Raw genomic sequence first — 16,854 nt, forward strand, 5'->3', positions numbered from 1 at the left:
GCAGGCGGGACTGTGAGGGATTTGGCCTCTCCCCTGTGACCCCCATCACCTGTTTCTTTGGTGCCCATTCTGTGCTAATCTGCCCAAAGAAGGTGCAGAGATCTGCTGTCTTCATGAAACCGATGCCGAGTCCAGGGTTCACAGCAGAAGTGGCCCATGGGCAGAGAAGCAGGAGTGGACACCACCATCCTGGGGTGTAAGGGGATCACAGCCACCCCCGCGGTGGACAGAGAGGCCTTCGCTCTGCTCCTTACCGCACACAGCCCAGCAGCCCTGAACTTTGGACTCCAGCCCGCCCTCTGCTGCGTCCCTAGCCTGGGGAATGGGGGGTGGGGTGTGAGGCCAGCAATGCTGCCCTGGCTCTGCAGGTGGCAGGGGGGCTCCCCGGAGGACCAGTCTCCAGGGTTCAGGGTCCACCGGGCCCAGTCAGCAATGGGGAGCAAACAGGCTGCCTGGCCTCCGTCCTAAGCGCCCCGCCGGGAGGTGGGGAATCAGGTGTAGGCTGGGTGTGGGCGTGAAGACCGCCGGCCCTGCAGGGGCAGGGGGGCGCTGGGCGGCCGGGGCCTGCTATGCTGCGTGCACACACCCGTGCACATGGGCAAGTGTTCTCCCTGCGCAGACCCAGCTGCCTTTCTGTCCCACGAGGACACCTGCACACAGGTGCATGTGCGCTTCCCCGCGCGTGCACCCAGCGGCCTTTCTTCCTCGCTGTGCGTACAGCCACTCAGACACGCGGCTGGCCTCTACCCGTGCGTGCACACCCCTCCGCCCCTCTCCTCCTGGGGCGTGCACGCCTGCACGCGCACACCCGCCAATGCGCTCGTGCACACGCACACACCTGGCCTCCCCTCTCCCTCGCGCACAGCTGCGCACGGACACCCGGCCCCGCACCCCAGCTCTGCGCTCCTCCGGCCCTTCGGTGAGTGCGCGCGGCGGCCCGGGCACGCTCGCGGCTCCCTCCAGGTGTGCGCACACCTCGGGCCCCTCTCCGGGCGCGCGCACCAAGCCTCGCGGCGCCGGCCTTCGCGTCCCCGGCCCCGGCCCGGCCGCGCCCAGCGCGCACGCGCGCACGCACCCGCACCCGCGCCCGCGCCCGGCCCATCCCCCTCGGCGCGCGGGCCGGCGGCGGGAGGACCAGGAGGGCGGCGAAGGCGCGAAAAGGCGCGCAGGCGCGCTGCGGGAGCCGGCCCGCCGCACACGTCACGTCGCCGCGCCGCGCACGTCACGCCGCCCGACGCCCGCTCGCAGGGTGAGCCCCGCGCGCCGGCGCCTCGCAGGGCTGGGACCCCGGGGCCGAGCGCGCCGCCGGGACCCCCGAGTCTGCGCCGGAGCCTGCCAGGTGCGGCCGCCGGGGTCCCCGGGGGGCGCGGGCGCGCGGGGCTCGCCCCGGTGCCGCCGCCGTCCCGCCGCGTGTGCGCCCCGGGCCCCTGGTCCCCCGCGCCCGCGCAGCCCTGGGGGCTCACGGCCGGCCCGGCCCGGCGGGGCGGGGGCGGGGCGGGGGCGCGGGGGGCCCGGCGGGGCGCGAGGCGGGGGCCGGGGTCGGCCGGGCGCGGCGCGGGGTGGGGGCGGCGCTGACCCGACTGCCGGTTCCGGCGCGGGAGGCGCGGGAGGCGCGGGAGGCGGCGGCGGCGGCGGGTGACAGGCCCGCGGGCCGGAAGCCCACCTGTCACGGCGGGGCGCGGGCGGGGCGGGGCGGGGGCCGGGGCCGGGCCTTTGTGCGGACCGGGAGGCTGTACCTGCGGCCGGCGGCGGGGCGGCCCCTGCCCCTAGGGCGGGCCGCGGGGCAGCGGCGCTGGGGGCGTTGAGAGCTTCTTTGCCGGGTTTTCGTTCTTACTCATCCCTTCTCGTCTTTCCGTTTTTCTTACCAGAAAAATCAGTTTTCTTCTGTGGGGGGTGAACATCCATAGCATCGATCTCACGGATCTGGTAACATGGCCAAAGATGTAAGTACGCGCGCTGCGTGCGGCGGCCACGGCCCTTGCTTCCCGTGGCTGCTCGGTGCAGGCCCTGGAGCGCACGGAGGAGCCGGGGGTGCTGGGGGTGCCCGCGGTGCCTGGCGGGGCTGGGGGGCTCGGGGGTGCCCAGGGGGGCGGGGGGTGCCTCGGGGTCCCCTGCAGCCCGCAGGCCCCTCAGCGACACCAGCGGCTCCTGGAGCCCTCGGGCCGTGCTAACCTCTGCCGCTGAATATTTGTGTGGGGCCGCGGCTGGTCATGCACGCGTGTTCCCTGAGCACCTGTCTGTGGGGAGTTTGGCCACGTTTCTTTTGCTTCAGAAAAGTGCCATTTGGTGACTATTGAAATGTGAAAAATTCTCCGTTAGCTTTTCCCGTAGTTGTCGTGAAACCGTGGAACGTGGAATATGTCGAATGACTTTTTGAAGCTCGTACCAAGAAACGGGCATCTAGGTCCCAAAACAGCCTGTTGGAGGGGTGGTGCGGTTCTTTGCCGCACTCTGTGATGTCGGCCGGCCTGGGGTGGTCCTGCCCCGTAGGGCTCCTCAGAAAGCCCTGTTGTCTGAGGACGCGGCTATTCAGTATTTGTTGCAGAGAGTTGGAGACGAAGCCCAGAGGACCTGCATCTCCCTGAAACCCGAGATGCGCTACAAGTGTGTCTCCTCTCTGCGGAACCCAGCCATGTGTGTTAAGCCATCATTTCAGGCATTTTACCATTTTTCAAAAAGCTTCATTGAAGGCATGCCCCGTGCCCAGCCACTGTTGGGCATGCACTGCTGTTAGGCTCCTGCCCTCCAGCTCTGGGTTTCCTTGGCAGAGAGCACGTGAGTATGTACATGCACCCTGTGTGCTGTGGTTTGACTTAAAGTCATAATCTGTACACAAGGGGAGGTTGAGGTTATCACCTCTGGTCATGTTTGTTGATGACTGTGCCCTGGTCTCTGGTGTTCATTCCCCAAAGATGCCCGGCCGGCGGTGTATGCTCAGTAACATGAAGTAGGCGTCTCAGCGGGAGCCTCTGTTGGCCGGGTGCTCTGGGCTGTGCGCTCCGGGGAGGCCCGTTTATTTTCTTCCTTAATGGACTATGGAGGCCTCTTGGAGCCTCTGGTGGTATCTGCTGTCTCCTCCAATGGTCACTTCTACAGAGGCCACCTCTGCAAAGTGCACAGTGTCCCTGCAGCTAGGTTGGGGCGTCTGTTGCAGTGTGGAAAGTGACACTCTGGAGGGTGGGGTAGCTCAGGCCGAGAAACGGTGTGAGAAGAAGCAGAGTGAAGTGCCTCCCTGTCCTGAGAGCTGTGGACGGCAGGTATGGCTGGAACCAGGGTTCACCAGGGCTGGTGGGTTGGGTTGGAATGGGGAGTGTGGTCCACGGGAAGGCATTCGGCCTTGTCTCTGGCCGCCTTGTTTTTTTTAAGTAGGGGTATGATATGTGAGTTTGGAAAGAAGACTGGCAGCCAGTGTCAGGGGAAGCAGCAGTAGTTAATTTAGACAGTGGCTCTGCAGTTTGAGCTAAGTGGAAGGTCAAAGCCCATAAGCAGGGGTGGGAGGTGAGCCCTGTGAGCTGAGGGGGGTGGGCTGGAAGGCTGGAGGGGGCTGCAGTTAGGTTCTGGGGGGTGGGGTCACAGTGAAGGAAGACAAAAAGGGGTCAGCCAGGCAGATTTTGGTCAAGAGGATACGGGGAAAATGGTGTGGTAGCTTCCTACCTCCAGGGAGGTCCAGGGACACCACCCACCGGCTGGGGTCGCTAGATGGCTTGAGTGTGTCGACTGGGAGTGATGGGGTGGTGGGTGTGGGCAGGCCTTAAAGGGCAGGAGTCAGCCCTTGAGGGAGGGGGCTGCCAGCTAGAGAGGGCCTAGGGAGGGCAGCAGGCCTGGGGTGGCAATGGCCATGCTGACCTGTGAGCTGGGGGGCCACGCTGTGGCGCTGGGCAGGCATCTGGGCATGCAGACCACTGCTGCAGGCTGATCCCCTGAACTGTGCCCGGTGGAGGGGCCTGATGTCATTTTCTGGGAAGATCGGTATCTTTTTGCTCATCCTGTTGGAGGCATGTCTCAGTACGGAATTGACATGAGCAAGGCCCGCTGGTTTCTGTGTGTGGTGCATCTGCCTTAGTTCTCAGCACATGGGGACAAGGTGGAAATTCCTGCGTCGAAGCTGACCTGCTTGTTTTGTTCATACGTCCATCTTGTCCATCCTTTGCTATTTGCCAAGTGCCCAGGCCCGGCAGAGAGTGAGCCGTGCCATTCGGGTGCTCTCATAAAGCTTGCAGTGGCAGGAGATGGCAAATGAGTGGGGGTGCTGGGGCATGGGGGGACTGAGGGGTTGGGGGGTGCCGGGGGCAAGGAGGAAGGGGCAAGAGTGCTGGGGCAGGAGGGGAGTGAGGGGCAGAGGGGCTGACGGGGGCTGGGGGCTTGGGACGGCCAGGGGTCGAGGGGTAGAGGGTGGATGGAGGAATGGGTACACTGAGGGCAGGTGGGGTGGTGGGCTGGGGGTGGAGGCCCCTGGGGAAGCAATGCTGTTGTCACTGAAATGGGTGACGGGGAGAGCATGGATCTGGAGCCTAGCTGCTTTGGCACTGACTGTACCTTGTGTCTTCTGTTTCTAGAGAACAAATAAATATTTCTGTATGTTTTAAAAGGGTATCTAGACAAAACACTGTCATTTTTTTTGGCTAAAAAAACCCTTGCATCTTCTAACAACACGTAAAAATAAGCCCGATTCCTCGGTGATGAATCGCTAGTATTTCATTTTGCAAGTGCGTCTCCTCACCTGGAAGTGTGTGTGACTGGTGGGCAGGTCCCTGTGTGCCCTCCTGCTTCCCTGGCTTGACTCTGGCCCGACCAAGGGCTGTGTGGCCTGGGGCAGTGTGTCAGGATGGAGACCCCCTCTTGCCTGTGTCCTGGAAGCTGGCAGGGAGGCAAGGGCTGAGTGGGTCTTTGACGTTTATTTACTGGGATTATGTTGGTTGTATGCTGGCGATGAAAAATTCAAATGGTACAAATCCAAAGTCTAAGTATTCATACTTGGGTGGAGGAGAGAAAGCTCAGATGGTACAAAGCACAGTGTGGAAGTGACCAGGATCCTCCACTCTGTCACTCCCAGAAGTGACCATGAGTAATAGTTTTGGGGTTTACTTCCAGAATTTAATCTAAGAATATTGTAGGTACTGGGCTCTGGGACAGGAGTCCTCTGGCTGTAGAGACTGGCCGCCTCGTGAGAGTGGTCCTCCTGCAGTCCTGGACAGCCTTGGGGGCAACACCCAGGGGTCAGTGCAGCCAGCAGAGTACTGCCTTGGGGTCTCCCACCAGGGCTCCCATGGGACCCCCTGGTGGCACGTAGGCTGCCCCTCTGGGCTCAGCCCCGAAGCGTGGGGTCTTCCTTAGATGATCATTGTGGGCAGTGACGTGGCTTTCATGCAGAGTCTTGACTGGGTAAGGTACATGGGGACATTTCAGTTGCCACTCTGGGACACCGTGGGTCTTGGTTTCCACAGCCATGGACCTGTCCCTCCGTCCTGGGGTCTCATCACCCTGGGAAGTGAAAAATGTAGATTATGTACTGATCCATGAAGGTAGGTATCTGAATTTTGTTTTGTGCCAACCAAGGTTCCCGGGGCTATAGATCACAGTTGGGGAGGTTCAGCAGCCTGAGAAGACAGTTACATTTTCAGCCCTGAGAAAGGCTCTAGATGTAAATATCAACTTTAGGGAAGATAGAGAAATTGTTGTTTAAACATGCTCATTTGAGAAGTTGCCGTTGTGTGCAGTAGGAAGGGGAAAACATCTGATGTGATTGTGTGCCTGTGTGTGAGCCGTGTGCATTGCTGTGTGTGTACGTGTGGTGTGCACGTCTGTGTGTGAGCTGTGTGTGCACATGTAGCGTGCGTGCACATGTGTGTGCCCATGTGGTGTGTGTGTGTTGTGGTCCCACAGGGGTTTGTGTCCTTCCTCAAGGTCACAGGCGGAGCCCGAGTCCCTCGTGAGCACCAGAGGGGAGACTGTGTTCTTGTCTTTTTCCAGTGCTGTGAAGGTTTGTGAAGAACAGGGAGGTGCCCACTTGGTCTGTAAACTTACAGAGGTGCTTTTGAGGGGGATGCCGGTATGTGCAGTGGCCCTTCCAGCATGGCCCCACCCCTGCAACTTGCAGGGGTGGGAGCCCGAGCACTGAGGGCAGTGCAGTGGCAGCTCCTGGTGAAGGAGGTGGTGTGTAAGTCCCTCTGCAGTGTGTGGCCTCCATTTTGAAAGCTGGTCTGTGACTTCACTTGGTGTTCTGTGAGTTTATGGAAAATTCTCTTAACCAGTGTTATGTGAGAGCCGAAGACCAAGGAATAATGCGTTCCATGTAAGTTTTGGAGGGATGATATAATGAGGCCTGCTTTAATACTGCTAGGAGACTAATGAGCTTATCTAAAAATACACGTACTGAGTATGAGTTTTCAGACCCAGACCTCCATGGTGAAATGAGGGTGGGAGAAATAAACGTGGTAAAGTAGTAACGTGGTTTCCTTCAGTTTGGATGCAGTGAGTTGTGGGGTCCGGTGCTCCTTCATGAAGCAGTGACATCGTGTCGGACAGGAGAGGGGAGTGTGTGGGGTGCATGCAGGTTATGAAACGAGGAGGGCCACGGTGGCATGCTTGCTTTTACATAGGCTTCTCATGTTTCAGAATTCATGGCTTTCTGTGTGGAATGGCATTGGAAAAACTCTGGGATGGGATTATAAGCAGAAAGCTACAGCTCCATCAGAAGTGTTGCTGTGGAGCATCTTGCTGTAAAACAGGTGTTGTATGAATGAATACCTTGCACAAAACTCAAAAGATAAAATGGGGGGATCCCTGGGTGGCTCGGCGGTTTGGCGCCTGCCTTTGGCCCAGGGTGTGATCCTGGAGTCCTGGGATCGAGTCCCACGTCAGGCTCCCGGCATGGAGCCTGCTTCTCCCTCTGCCTGTGTCTCTGCCCCACCCCCCCCTCTCTATCATAAATAAATAAAATCTTTAAAAAAAAAAAAAAAGGGATGTCTTTATCACATTATCAGTTCTGTGCTCTTGTTTTGTCTCAGAGCCGTTTGGAAATGGGCCTGTGGTATTTGTGTGCGGCCTGGCTGGCAGTGGACTCCTTGATGCTTTCCACACAGAGCCTCCTTCCTTCCTCCCTCCCTTCCTCCCTTCCCTCCTTTCCTTCTTAAGATTTTTATTTATTTGACAGAGCAGGTATAAGCAGGGGGAGGGACAGGAGAGAGGGAGAAGCAGTTGCTCCACTGAGCAGGGAGCCTGAAGCAGGACTCGATTCCAGGACCCTGAGATTATGACCTGAGCTGAAGGCAGATGCTCAATCGATGGAGCCCCCCAGGCACCCTGAGCCACCTTTCTGAAAACCTCTTCTCTTTACTGTTTGAAACCTAAATGTAGAGCAATAAGGAAATTCTCATTCAGAATCGATACCTGGCTTCTCCTGCGTTCAACTTTGTATTGTCTGTTGGAGGGACGGGGTTTGCAGGGAAGAGTGGGGGGGGGCGGTCTGAGATGGTGTAGGGCCACCCAGCAGGTGCTTGCCGAGCGGGCATCGTTTGGGCTATGGGGTGTCTGTGCTGGCCAAATTAGAGGTGGGACCCCCTGGGCACCTGCTGACTCAGTGTCGTGTGGCAGGCCTGTCTTGTGGGGAGGTGTGTGCAGTCCTCAGGGCCATGCTGGATTTAGTGCGTGTGCGTGGATACGGCATGTTGGGGAGTTGTAGACGGTCGGCTTTCATTGAAAACATGACGTAAAATGGGAAATGGGATGATGCAAACCTAAACACATCATTTTAAATCCAAGCCAGTATTTCTTCACTCCCCAGTCCTTTGCTTTGGAGAGAAAGCTTTCTCAGCCCACTTGAGTGTCTTCCCTCAGCTGAACGTGATAGCCAGTGTTGGTGTCTGTCCATCAGATACCACATCAGCCTTCTAGAGTATTTGTAGTATTCCCGGGTTTTAGTAATAAAGAGGTGTTTAGGAGTGCACACAGCCAAGCGTGAGCGTCCCACCTCACCCACTGAGCCGTCCATGTCCACTCGGAGAGGGTGGGATGCTCCTCCATCCCACTGTGTGGGCGCGCCCTAGGTCCCCAGCCTCCAGCTGTGGGGTTCCAGTGCTTTCTTCTCTCTGCTTGGTGCCAACCTGTGATGACTTCAGGGATAAGTTCTTGGACGTGCAACTGTGCGTGGCCACGGGCAGGCATGTGTGCACGTACCTGTGCTGTCTTTGAGACATTATAACTTTTCAAAATGATTGTGCCAGTTTTTTTTTTTTTTTTTTTTATTCATAGAGACAGAGAGAGAGAGAGAGGCAGAGACACAGGCAGAAGGAGAAGCAGGCTCCATGTAGGAAGCCCGATGTGGGACTCGATCCCAGGTCTCCAGGATCATGCCCCGGACTGAAGGCGGCGCTAAACCGCTGAGCCACCTGGGCTGCCCTGATTATGCCAGTTTGTACTGAGTTTCATCAGGTGGTAAAGGAGAGCTCATTGTCACGACATTCAATTTGGTGGTCACAGTTTAAAAGCCCAGAAAACTTGTACCATTTGGTAGGTAGAATTTTAAATTGTGTTTTGTTTTAATTTTTTATTTATTTATTTTTAAAGATTTATTTATTTATTTATGATAGACAGAGAGAGAGAGAGAGAGAGAGAGGAGGCAGAGACACAGGAGGAGGGAGAAGCAGGATCCATGCTGGGAGCCCGACATGGGGCTCCATCCTGGGACTCCAGGATCACACCCTGGGCCAAAGGCAGGCGCTAAACCGCTGAGCCACCCGGGATCTGTGTTTTGTTTTAGTTTGCATTTCTTGATATAGAGATTGAATATTTTCCTTTTAAAGCATGTTTCTCTGTGAATTGATGAGCATGTCCTGAGCTCATTTTCCTAGTCCAGTGTCTGTTTCCTATTGATGTACATCCACTCTTTTTAGATTAAGGTTGTTAAACCTATGTTCATTGTTCCATAGGAAAATGTTAATAGTAGGTTTGCTTAGGTTTGCCTTTGTCATTCTAGCAACAGATTTTTTGTTTTGTTTTTTTTTTAAAGATTTTATTTATTCACGAGAGACAGAGAGAGGCAGACACACAGGCAGCGGGAGAAGCAGGCTCCATGCAGGGAGCCCGATGTGGTTCTCGATCCCAGGATTCTAGGATCATGCCCTGAGCCAAAGGCAGACGCTCAACTGCCGAGCCACCCAGGTGCCCCGTTTTTAGGTAGTTTAAATGTTTGTCCTGTGTTTGATTGGCTAATATGTATTTGTTCATCTTCATTTAGTGTGATCCTGAGGACTCTCTGCGGTCCAGGCTTAGGACAGTGGCTGGTGTTTTTGTAACTTCCTGAGTCTTGTGACAGTGCAACATAAGTATAGCCCATCAGGCCTGTTCAGCCTGGGGCAAGATCTTCCTTCCTCTGTCTGGAAGTGTTAATGAAAGATGAGTGGATAAAGAAGATGTGGTCTATGTATACGATGGAATATTCCTCAGCCATTAGAAACGACAAATACCCACCATTTGCTTCGACGTGGATGGAACTGGAGGGTAGTATGCTGAGTGAAGTAAGTCAGTCGGAGAAGGACAGACATTATATGTTCTCATTCATTTGGGGAATATAAAAAATAGTGAAAGGGAATAAGGGGAAAGGAGAAAAAATGAGTGGGAAATATCAGAAAGGGAGACAGAACATGAGAGACTCCTAACTCTAGGAAATGAACTAGGGGTGGTGGAAGGGGAGGTGGGCGGGGGGTGGGGGTGACTGGGTGACGGGCACTGAGGTGGGCACTTGACGGGATGAGCACTGGGTGTTATTCTATATGTTGGCAAATTGAACACCAATAAAAAATAAATTTATAAAAAAAAAAAAGTAGTGTTAATGACCTGGACTGCCTCGGAGGGCTCTTCTGTTTCTTTTGTTTTATTTGATTTTCAGAAAAATGAGGATTTGAGTGAAAACATCTGAGTGCACCTGTATTGACAGACCCTCAGTCCTTGTTTATGGGAGGGAGGTATTTATGTGGGAGATCATCCTGTAGATTTGTCCCGAGGCTGAGTGTGGGGGCTACGTATGAAGCCCTGCATGAAAGAAAAAAAAAAAAAAAGCCCCGCACGGCTCTGATGCGGTGAACCTGCTAACCCAGGTCATCCAGAAGCTATTTGTTCCTGGCTGTTGTTAGTACATCAGCATTTCTCAAACCTGTTCTTTTTTGGGATTTAGCTACTTTGTTTGTAATGATATACAGCATAAAAGATGAGTGTTTACCTTGATATTGTCTAAGTAACCTCCCAGTAGGATGGCTGTGGATCTTGAGGTATCTTGTCCTGGTTTTGGGGTGCCCTGATGTGCCCTCCCCCAGCATGAGCACCAGCTTGGGCAGGAGGGAAGTCACAAAATTAAACAATCTCATGGGGTTTTGTAACTGCAGAGAGCTTTGAAATGCTGGCCTGTACCTGGGTGTTAGAGCACTTCCCAGCAGGAAGTAGAGGCTCCTGAGTATACCATCCTCCTGTGGACATACCCCCTCTTCCTCCTTCATGGAGCTGCACGGGGGTGGGAGCATTGAGGAGGTGGTCAGTGTCTGATGCCTGAGGCCCTGACATCTTTGCATCCTAGGTTGTTGTTGAGTGACGCGTGCCTCCGTGTGGACTGTAGGAACTATGCTCACTCTGTACTTCAGAGCACCCCTTCCCCTGGGAAAGGAGAGGGTCCACCTGGGCCCCAAGGAGCTGCCCTGGAGGCTTTGAAGGACCGGGGTCCTCTTGAAACTCCTGGCTCTGGTCACTTGGGTTTTGTTGATAGGGAAGTCGGGTTCTTTCTGAGAGAAAGTGCTCTGCAGTAACTTCTCCAAGAGAGAAGTCAGAGTAGCGTGTTTTTAAATTAGCCAGTAAAATAAAGATGGTCCATGAGCAGACAGGGCTCTGTTACTCCCAGGAGAGGCCTGCAGGCCTGGATCCCACCACCCTCCACATGGAGCCGTGGGACTACGGGCATTTCCTGGAAATGATTTCTGACCAGGACAGAGGCCATGATTCTGAGCGGACCCACATGGCTTCTCCAGGGCTTGGTGACGCGTTGGTAAATAGGGTGACAAGTGTCCTGTCCCTTTTTCAGGGCAGCAAAGATTAGAGGGCTGGCATATCACATGTCCCACCCCGTCTGGCAGCACTTGGACAGGTTCTCACAGTAAGGTGGAGGGCGTTGAAAAACTTGGAGCTCATAGAAGGTCCTCGTAGACGCTCTCCGCAGCTGCAAGCAGTTGGTCCAGTCAGCTCTGGGAGAGGACCCCCTCCTGGTGTGGCTGAGGGACCAGCTCCTTCTTAGGGCTTGAGCTTGGGAACCGAGTTGGGGTGCAGGGGGCAGAGACTGCCAGAGACAGGGTGTAGGGGATGCTGCTTCGCCATTGGGCGCCCAGGGTCTGCAGCCCCGTCCAGCCGCATGCCTCTCCTCACCCTCAGTCTCTCCATAGACAGCTGTGTGCCCCACATTCTCCAGATTGCCCTGACTAGTTGGACGAATTGCATGGGAGGTGGGCTGCAGGAACTCTCAGACTCTGGGGCAGGCCCATCAGAAGGGTGGGTGTGGGGCAGTTCAACAGCATGGACTTTGGTTAAGGAGAGAGCACTCGGTATGGCCATCTGGTTGGTTCAGACCTTGTCATTATAAAGAAGGTGGACTCCTGGTGTACTGGGGGTGACTTAGTGATGAATTGCAGCCCAACCTGCCATTTGGAGACCCTGTCAGGCCCTGTGAGCAGCCTCCCCTGCTCAGCAGGTGTGAAAATGCAGTATGTAACATGTGCAGCTGCTTAGCAGGTTGGCTACAGGAACGCCAGAAAGTGAGATGTAGGCAAATATTTAAAAATTGTTTTGCAGCCATGTTATATCTTCCTGAGACTTTGTATTTTTGCATGCTCTAGAATAAATTTGACAGTTTTCTGGCAAAAAGGCAAAGGGTGAAGTGCAGAGTGCAGTCAGATAAGGAGGAAAAGCAGATGCTGTGGTTCTGGCTGCGTGTGTCTAGGAAGGGTTGTAACTCTGGGAGAGTAAGAGAGACAAATCCAGGGAGAAACACAGAACCTTGTGTTTTGGTGTGACTAGGAGGCAATTGGCTACCTGTGCTCTTTGAAGCGGGGTGGGGATGGTAGTTCATTGATTCCGCATTTGGTTGACATTTGGGTCCAGCTGGGTGGGTGGAGTGGGGCAGAGGTGGATGGAGACAGTTTATCCTGTGTCTCAAGTGATGGTGCTGAAGCCAAGGGGTATGGGCGTTCCTGCACGGAGTGGAATCCAAGTAATGGGGGATGCTGGGAGGTTTGCCTCCACTGCTGAGTTCAACTGTACTGACTGGTTAGGGGCCGGGGCGGCAAGAACGACTCAAGTCTACTTGGCTCCTGGCAGAGCGCCCACGTGCTCACTGAAACTTCAGAAATCTTGGTCACAATACCCTCCCCCCCCCCCCCCCCGCCCCGCCCCGCCCCGCCCCGCCCCAGTCTATCTCACCTGTGCCTCACCCTTTCCCCTCAACTTACTGGGATTGGCAAATTTGACTCCTCCCTCCCGGGTCGCCCTGACCGTGGACTTGAGGCTCTCTCTTGAGAGTCTGGGTTTCTTATGGCAGCTCACTGGAGTGCCCTCCTGGTGTGAGCCGCTCCTTTTCCTCTTCAAACTTGCCCTTCTACTCTCCAGCCACCACTGTCCTGCCTGTGGCTCAGGGCCAGCATTCTGTGACCTTCCATCCTGCTCTGTCTGGTCTGTGGACATGGGCCTCTGCTCCATTGGCTCTTCTACTATCTTGGTTTCATTTCTGTGGTTCCCCCTCTGGGTCCTGACCTCCCATCTAGGCTGCATCCTTACCCGTCCCTTATCATCTCTAGATCTTGTTACCCTTGGGACCCCACATGCTTTGTTTTATCCAGCCTTATGCTTTATCTAGTTACAGAACACTAGTGTTTCAGTAAGAACTGAAAGGATAGCAGAAAGCCAGCAGTTACTAAAAGTCATAGTCCAGGTGACTCTACTGTCAATACTCTGGTGGTGATTTGCGGGGGTAACTCCCAGGTGTGTGTTTAAACTTGCACATCTATTGTACAGTTTGATGTAAATGAACTTCCACATTCTGTTCCCTGCTGTCTTACTGCACAGCTTCTCCTAGATACACTGGTAACTATAAATATAAATAAGATAATACTTTCGTGGAACATTTGAGACCGATGTGCAAGTGCAGAGAGAATATGGTGGTGACCTCCTGCACCCCATCCCCATCCTGAGTAATCTTGCTTGTGGCTGTTTATCTGTGTCTCCGCCTGAGTGATTGTGAAGCTGGTTACAAACATGTTGCCTCCTCATTAAGTATTCTGGTGTGTATCTCTAAAAATACCCAAAATAATGCACAATAGTTTGTTAGTATTGTTGGAGAGCTAGTGTCTGGGGATGTGAACGATTCGTGTCAGTGTCAAGCTAGTATTTTGTTTGGATGTGTTCATGTATTTTGGTTCTGCTGATGGGCATTTAGTTTGTCTTCAGGAGCTTCCTCCTCTGTAAGCACAGTTGGGACAAGCACCCTTATTGGCAGGCTCTTGCAGTGGCACTTTGTGGGCAACCTTGGAAGTATGCTGGCGTCTCTGTGGGGCAGGCAGATTGGGTGGAGGCAGGAGGGCCAGCTCACTGTGCTGTTTACGGCAGGGGTGCTGGATATAGTGCTCCTACTTGTATCATTTCTACTTTATTCTTTTGTCCACTTGGAACCGTTTTTTATGTGATAAACTGTAACTCTACCTTATAGTTTTTTTGCGTAGTGTGCTGCCTCCAGTTGCTTTGTGAGATTACTGTGGTGCCTTTTTTAAAAAAAATTTTTTATTGGAGTTGATTTGCCAACATTTAGCATAACACCCAGTGCTCATCCCACCAAGTGCCCCCCTCAGTGCCCATCACCCAATCACCCCAACCCCCCACCCACCTCCCCTTCCACTACCCCTTGTTCGTTTCCCAGTGTTAGGTGTCTCTCATGTTCTGTCACCCTCACTGATATTTTCATTCATCCACTCTCCTTTCCCTTTATTCCCTTTCACTAATTTTTATATTCCTGTGGTGCCCTTTCTGTGCAAGGACTGGACTGGCGGCAGGTGGGGAAGGCAGGAAAGTGCGCAGAGTTGAGGAGGGCTCTGGCTTAGGCAAGTCCTCATGCCCTGCTCAGTCAGTGTTTCTTGTTTCTTGGCTCACTCAGGCCACCTGGAAGTGTGCTGCTATTGTCCAGTTTGGCTGCAGCTGCACTGGCTTCCAGTCTAGGACCTGAAGAGTCCCAATACCTTGAGGTCCCTGTGGGCAGGACTGCATCTGAGCTCTCTCACCTGGTCCGTGGTGGGGTTCGTGCACTTCTGGGCTGCGGTGGGGGGGTTGCCTTGAGTTCCCTGCCTTGTGGGCCTGCTGCGGGGTAGCTTGTGTTGCCAGAGCAAGGGAGCAGCAGGGGAGAGAGAGGGGGAGGGTTGGAGTGAGATCCACAGACACACAGGGAGAGAGAGACGAGCCAGCAAGACCCAGCTCCTGAAACCTGACCTGGCCTTTGCAGATCCCATCACTAGGTCAGGCCTCACTCATGGAGAGGGGATTAGGTGGTTCCCCCTTACCTCCCACCCTGGGAGCCTGCAGGGTGCCCGCAGGCTGTGTCCGCTGTGTCCACTGGACTTGCCCTGTCCTTGGTGCTGGAGGCCCTGTCCTGTGGCTCTGCATTTGAGGGAGGGTCTACATGGGACCCATGGGGTGGAGTGAGGGCCAGGTCCCACTGCAGGTCCCCCCTGAAACGGGAGGTGTTGAGCAGCGTTTGGCATTCTGTGGTATGATTTGCAGTGTTGAGGTTTCTGCCCCGTGGCTGTGGCGTGTATCCATCAGGGAGCCAGGGAGTCTCCTGTGTGGCCCCGTGGGTGCTGTGATTCCTGGGAGTTGGTGTCTCTGTTGGCCTCTGTGGAAGGACTCCACTGCCCTCTTCCACACCCATCACTGCTGGTAGCACTGTGTCTGCCTCCTGCCGGCACTCCCAGCAGCACTCCATGCCCCCTCGGCCCAGACGTGCTTCTGATACTGTGGTTGGGTGCTGGCCACCGCTGCGTGTGCAAAGGGGCCCCTGTAAGGAGTATCACTGGGGGCTGGGGGCAAGGTCAGTAGAGGAGGGTGGTCCCTCTCTCAAGGCCCTTGTAGCTTCCTTCAGGTGCCCCACGTTTTGTGTGACTGTCCCTGAGGAGATCTGTGTGTAGGTTTCTCTTTCTCTGCTGGCTTTTCCACGTTTCCATGTCCTCATTGACTCTCCATCCGTTCATTGGCCCCGTTTGGGTGCTTTCATGCTTCTGTCTTTGAATGACTAGCCTACTGCCTCTTCTAGGAGGTGAAGTTCTGTTGGAGCGTCTTGCCATTTGTTTGAGACTTAACAGTGGCTGCTTGGGTGCCACCACTCAGCCCTTCCCAGCCTCCGTGCCGGGCTGGGGGACCGCTTCGATCTGGACTTGCCATGGGGGTTGTCTGCCCAGGCCTCTGTCCTGCCTTAAGGGGCTTCTGTTCCCCCGTGGGGACTTGTATTCCGTGGTAGGTAACCTGTTTGGAAGTAGAAAGTGTGCAGAGGTGGTGGGAAGCATGGGGCCTGCCCATGGAGGGGGGCAGTGAGGCAGCCCTGGCCTCCCCTCCCACCGGGAGCTGCGCCCTGCTGCCCTGTCACAGGCTTCATCTCCAACGGGCCCTGAGTTCTGGGGCTCTGTCCTGCTTGTCATGCGGGCGCCCAGAGGGAGTCTGTCTCATGGGGTGTGTTTCAGGGAGAGGATGGGGGTAGGGGGCGATGATGGGGTGGGTGGAGGGGGAGGAGATCCAGGGTGGGCGGCAGGATGAGGCAGGGCCTTGCTGTGGCCCTCGCGCCTTGTGGGGGGTAGAGGGCGCTTGGAGGGACATGGGTGGACTTTCTGAAGCCTGGAGCCTGGTGACTTCTGGCTCGTTCTGTGAATCATCTAAAGTGGTCTTAATCCCCTTTCTGTCTGCCCTTGCAGTTGGCTCAGCTCTCCAGGCGGCTTGGTGACTTTCTGTGGGAGCGGGATCCTCGTTGCCCACATGAGAACATAGCAGCTGGTTTTGTTTTCATGTAGCACAAACATGAAAGGATGAATGCCATGTTTGTAAGAAAAACGGTTAGTTGTGGCACACGAGTGCTTCTGCTTTTGGTTTATGTGTTAACACAAATTTAGCATTTTGGTGTTTTTCTTACTGGAGGGTAGGTTTGCATTTTGAGTATAAAGACTCTGTCCTCACGCTTCTGCTGCTGTCGTGGGCCACTGTACCTGCTGCGCACGGGAGGGGTGCAGCCCTCGTGGGCTGTGCACCTCCAGATGAAGTAGACCTGCACAGCCTGCTGCACTCAAGTGTGTCTCTCCACAGAGAGCGGAATTGGGGGATGCGAGCTGGGTGGGGCCTGGGCTTCATGTGGAAACTGTGTTGTGCTGTGAGTGTGGGCAGTTGGGCAGGATGAACCAGCACTGGAGCCAGTGTAGGTCATCCGTACAGGGAAGCCAGTTGGCCTCAAGAGTGTCCTGCTTGGTATCGCAGCTGCCAGGCCTCTGCTGCCTGAGTAGTCAGCGGTGATCCTGCCAGCCGGGCACCACAGGGCTCGCTTACTCCCAGGCCATCGCTCCTTGTGGACGCACTCATCAGGTGCTGTTGTCTGAGGTCAGGAAACCTAGATACGTTACTTTGGTCATGGCTGTTTGTCTTTGATAATTGGCAATGAGTGGTCTTACACCAGGAAATTTGTGCCAAATCTGTGTGCTACTGTTAAAGTTTGTTTCAGAAATATATTGAATGACTTCCCAGTTGATGAAAAGAAGCATTTTTTTTCCCTTAGGTTCTGTAGCAAAACGATTGACCACTGTC

The 16,854-nt window shown here is 55.0% G+C and overlaps 1 protein-coding gene across 4 annotated transcripts in view; it reads left to right on the top strand.

The window, feature by feature from the left end:
* Nucleotides 1-1,178: 1,178 nt before the first annotated feature.
* TFDP1 (transcription factor Dp-1) overlaps nt 1,179-16,854 on the top strand; it is a 41,971-nt gene continuing 26,295 nt past the window's right edge. Inside the window, exons 1-2 of one of the 4 annotated variants that reach the window (XM_049099192.1) lie at nt 1,179-1,249; nt 1,869-1,943. In XM_049099192.1, coding sequence (XP_048955149.1) covers nt 1,932-1,943 — 12 coding nt within the window. In that variant the 5' untranslated portion in view covers nt 1,179-1,249; nt 1,869-1,931. Of the gene's footprint in view, nt 1,340-1,868; nt 1,944-9,235; nt 9,516-16,073; nt 16,116-16,854 lie in introns of those variants that run through there. The other 3 variants (XM_025441093.3, XM_049099191.1, XM_035704532.2) reach the window with 3 other exon arrangements.

This window comes from Canis lupus, chromosome 22, assembly GCF_003254725.2.
Source record: "Canis lupus dingo isolate Sandy chromosome 22, ASM325472v2, whole genome shotgun sequence".
Lineage (NCBI taxonomy): Eukaryota > Metazoa > Chordata > Mammalia > Carnivora > Canidae > Canis > Canis lupus.